The sequence below is a fragment of the Stegastes partitus genome, unplaced genomic scaffold (assembly GCF_000690725.1).
Source record: "Stegastes partitus isolate 25-593 unplaced genomic scaffold, Stegastes_partitus-1.0.2 Scaffold12, whole genome shotgun sequence".
Taxonomy (NCBI): Eukaryota; Metazoa; Chordata; class Actinopteri; family Pomacentridae; genus Stegastes; species Stegastes partitus.
The window spans coordinates 764,240-766,521 of record NW_007577743.1 but is presented as its reverse complement, the minus strand read 5'-3'; the positions used below and the strand labels follow the sequence as shown (position 1 = coordinate 766,521).

The following is a 2,282-nucleotide window of genomic DNA, read 5'->3' as shown; positions in this document are numbered from 1 at the left end:
TGAAACACTTTAAATATCACCATATTTGCTTACACTACATTACAATACTACAAATAACTTATTATGCATGGATGTATGAATGATAAATAGGGTGAATAATGTGAAGAGTAACAGATTTCTTATCATAAAACAAATGAAATGCAATACTGATGCTGTTAAAAATGATGGCGGCCTGCAGAGATTTGTGACTACGTTTGAAGTACAGAGAGAGAAAGACACAGATGGTGAGTTTAGGAAGAAGCATACAGGAGGGTTTTGTGTGTCAGAAACCCTCTTGGCCCAGTTAAAACTCGCTGTCACAAATGACAAACGGACTTGTTTGCAAAGGCTCATACTGAAGTGAGGGTCTCCTGTGCTTCTCTGCTGCTCATCTTGCTCCGTCTGCTCTGTGAAAGGATCCACCGATGAAGGTACGGCCTGCAAATTTTTCCTTTTTTTATTAGGCACATATAATGGCTGATGACTCTACACTGTGATAATTTACTGTAAAAATACACTCTAGTTTTAACAGCGGAGTGCTATGTATTTCTTTTTTTCCAAAATATGGTTAAATACTCAAATCTGATGCTTTTTTGGAGCCAAAAACCAAATGGTTTTGTTAACAGCATCATGGTTCAGAGTAGTTACTTGATTTAAGATACAGGAATATGAGTAACTTTACATTGATGACCTGAGATATGCCATTTTTACATTATTTTTACATTAAGCAAAATAAGTTTTCCTTGATTTCCAAGAATGTATTTAATAAGCTACAATTTGTCTTGCATTACTGCCTTTAGATAAATGTTTCCTATCCATAAAAAATACAACTTGCCTTGCACTTCTTTATTGGTTTAAGTGTTTTACAGATTTTTTATAATAAGAACTATTAAATATTAATGACACATCCCAGCAAACAGGAACCTTAAGTGAACCTGCAGAGAATGTTCTGTTCCCTACGATCCTGTTTTCTAGGATTGTTATTTCTAGGATATGTTTGCAATTCACAGTGGGAAAAAAAGAGGTAAATGTTGTAATTTGCAATCAACTACAGTTACAGTTACTGTCAATGACAGAGGCAATGTTTTGGATGCTGTGTATCCCTGGAAGGTCTCGTCACAGAAAGAACCTCATACTCTACTGAAGAGTACTTTAATATTCAGATTAGTAGTCTATTACACAGTAATGAGCTGGTTAAGTAAATTACAATAGTGACACTGTAAAAACACTAAACTCATTTGATAGGAATATTTTATCAAGGGAATTCTGCAGTATTACATAATTTCTTCACTGCTATGAACTGATTGAGTTTTTTTGATATTTGAAGACCAATGACAAAACAAACATAAAAGCATGCAATTGAGGGTAAAAAGAGAATTTATTGACCAGAAACATGATTTAAAAATGCTATATAGGTGAAACAATTGTGTTCATTTTCCACCTGTTGTCATGTTTTCCATCTTAACCCCGTAACATACATTTTCCCATCATTTTCCTTAAAGTGGCTTTTCGGTTCTTTCATAGACATTGTATATGCAACAACTGGGTCACTGCTTGTTATGTGGCTAAATAAACTGAAATCCGCACAGAATGCACACATTTGTCATTTACATGGAGCTTCCTTCCCTGATCTTCCTCCTCAGGGCTTAGATGGCTGCTGTTCAGCTCCTGTTGGCTGCCACCGTGTGGATGATGCTTCACATGGGAGCTGCTGCTGCTGCTGTGCTGTCGAGCTCCACAGAGCTGCTCAACGCGACCAGAGCTGCAGCTGAGACACAGTCTTATTTGAGGATGCTCAGTGGAGCCGTGGGTGGGTCTCGCAGCAGACGTAGGCGAGCCATTTCACCCAGAGACATGAACGCCCTGCTGGACTACCACAACCGAGTCCGCTCTCAGGTCTTCCCTCCTGCTGCGAATATGGAGTACATGGTGAGATGCTAGATGTGGACTAGCCACACATGGTACTCCACAGCATGTGATTTGTTTTCTACAGTTATACAGTCGTCCTCAAATGTATTCATACCCTTCCACTAAAGAAAAGGCAAAATTCACAATAGTCACTCACATAACCACAAAATGAAATAAGTAATAATACATTTAAAAAATTGCTCAATTATAATTTAGTGATATAAGACATTGCTTTTGAATTGTGATTGAAAAGAATAATTTATGAAAACAAAACACTGTCCCGGACAAATTAGAGCACTTTGTTGATAAGCAGTGGCCCAAAATACCTGTCAACAGGTGCAGAAGTCTAACTGAGAGTTACAGAAAACACTTGATTGCAGTGATTGGCTCAAAGG

The 2,282-nt window shown here is 37.7% G+C and overlaps 1 protein-coding gene across 1 annotated transcript in view; it reads left to right on the top strand.

Moving 5' to 3' along the window:
- The first annotated feature begins 1,629 nt into the window (after positions 1–1,629).
- Positions 1,630–2,282, top strand: part of r3hdml (R3H domain containing-like) — a 6,461-nt gene continuing 5,808 nt past the window's right edge. The window contains exon 1 of the mRNA XM_008288311.1: positions 1,630–1,908. Coding sequence (XP_008286533.1) covers positions 1,630–1,908 — 279 coding nt within the window. The remainder of the gene's footprint in view (positions 1,909–2,282) is intronic.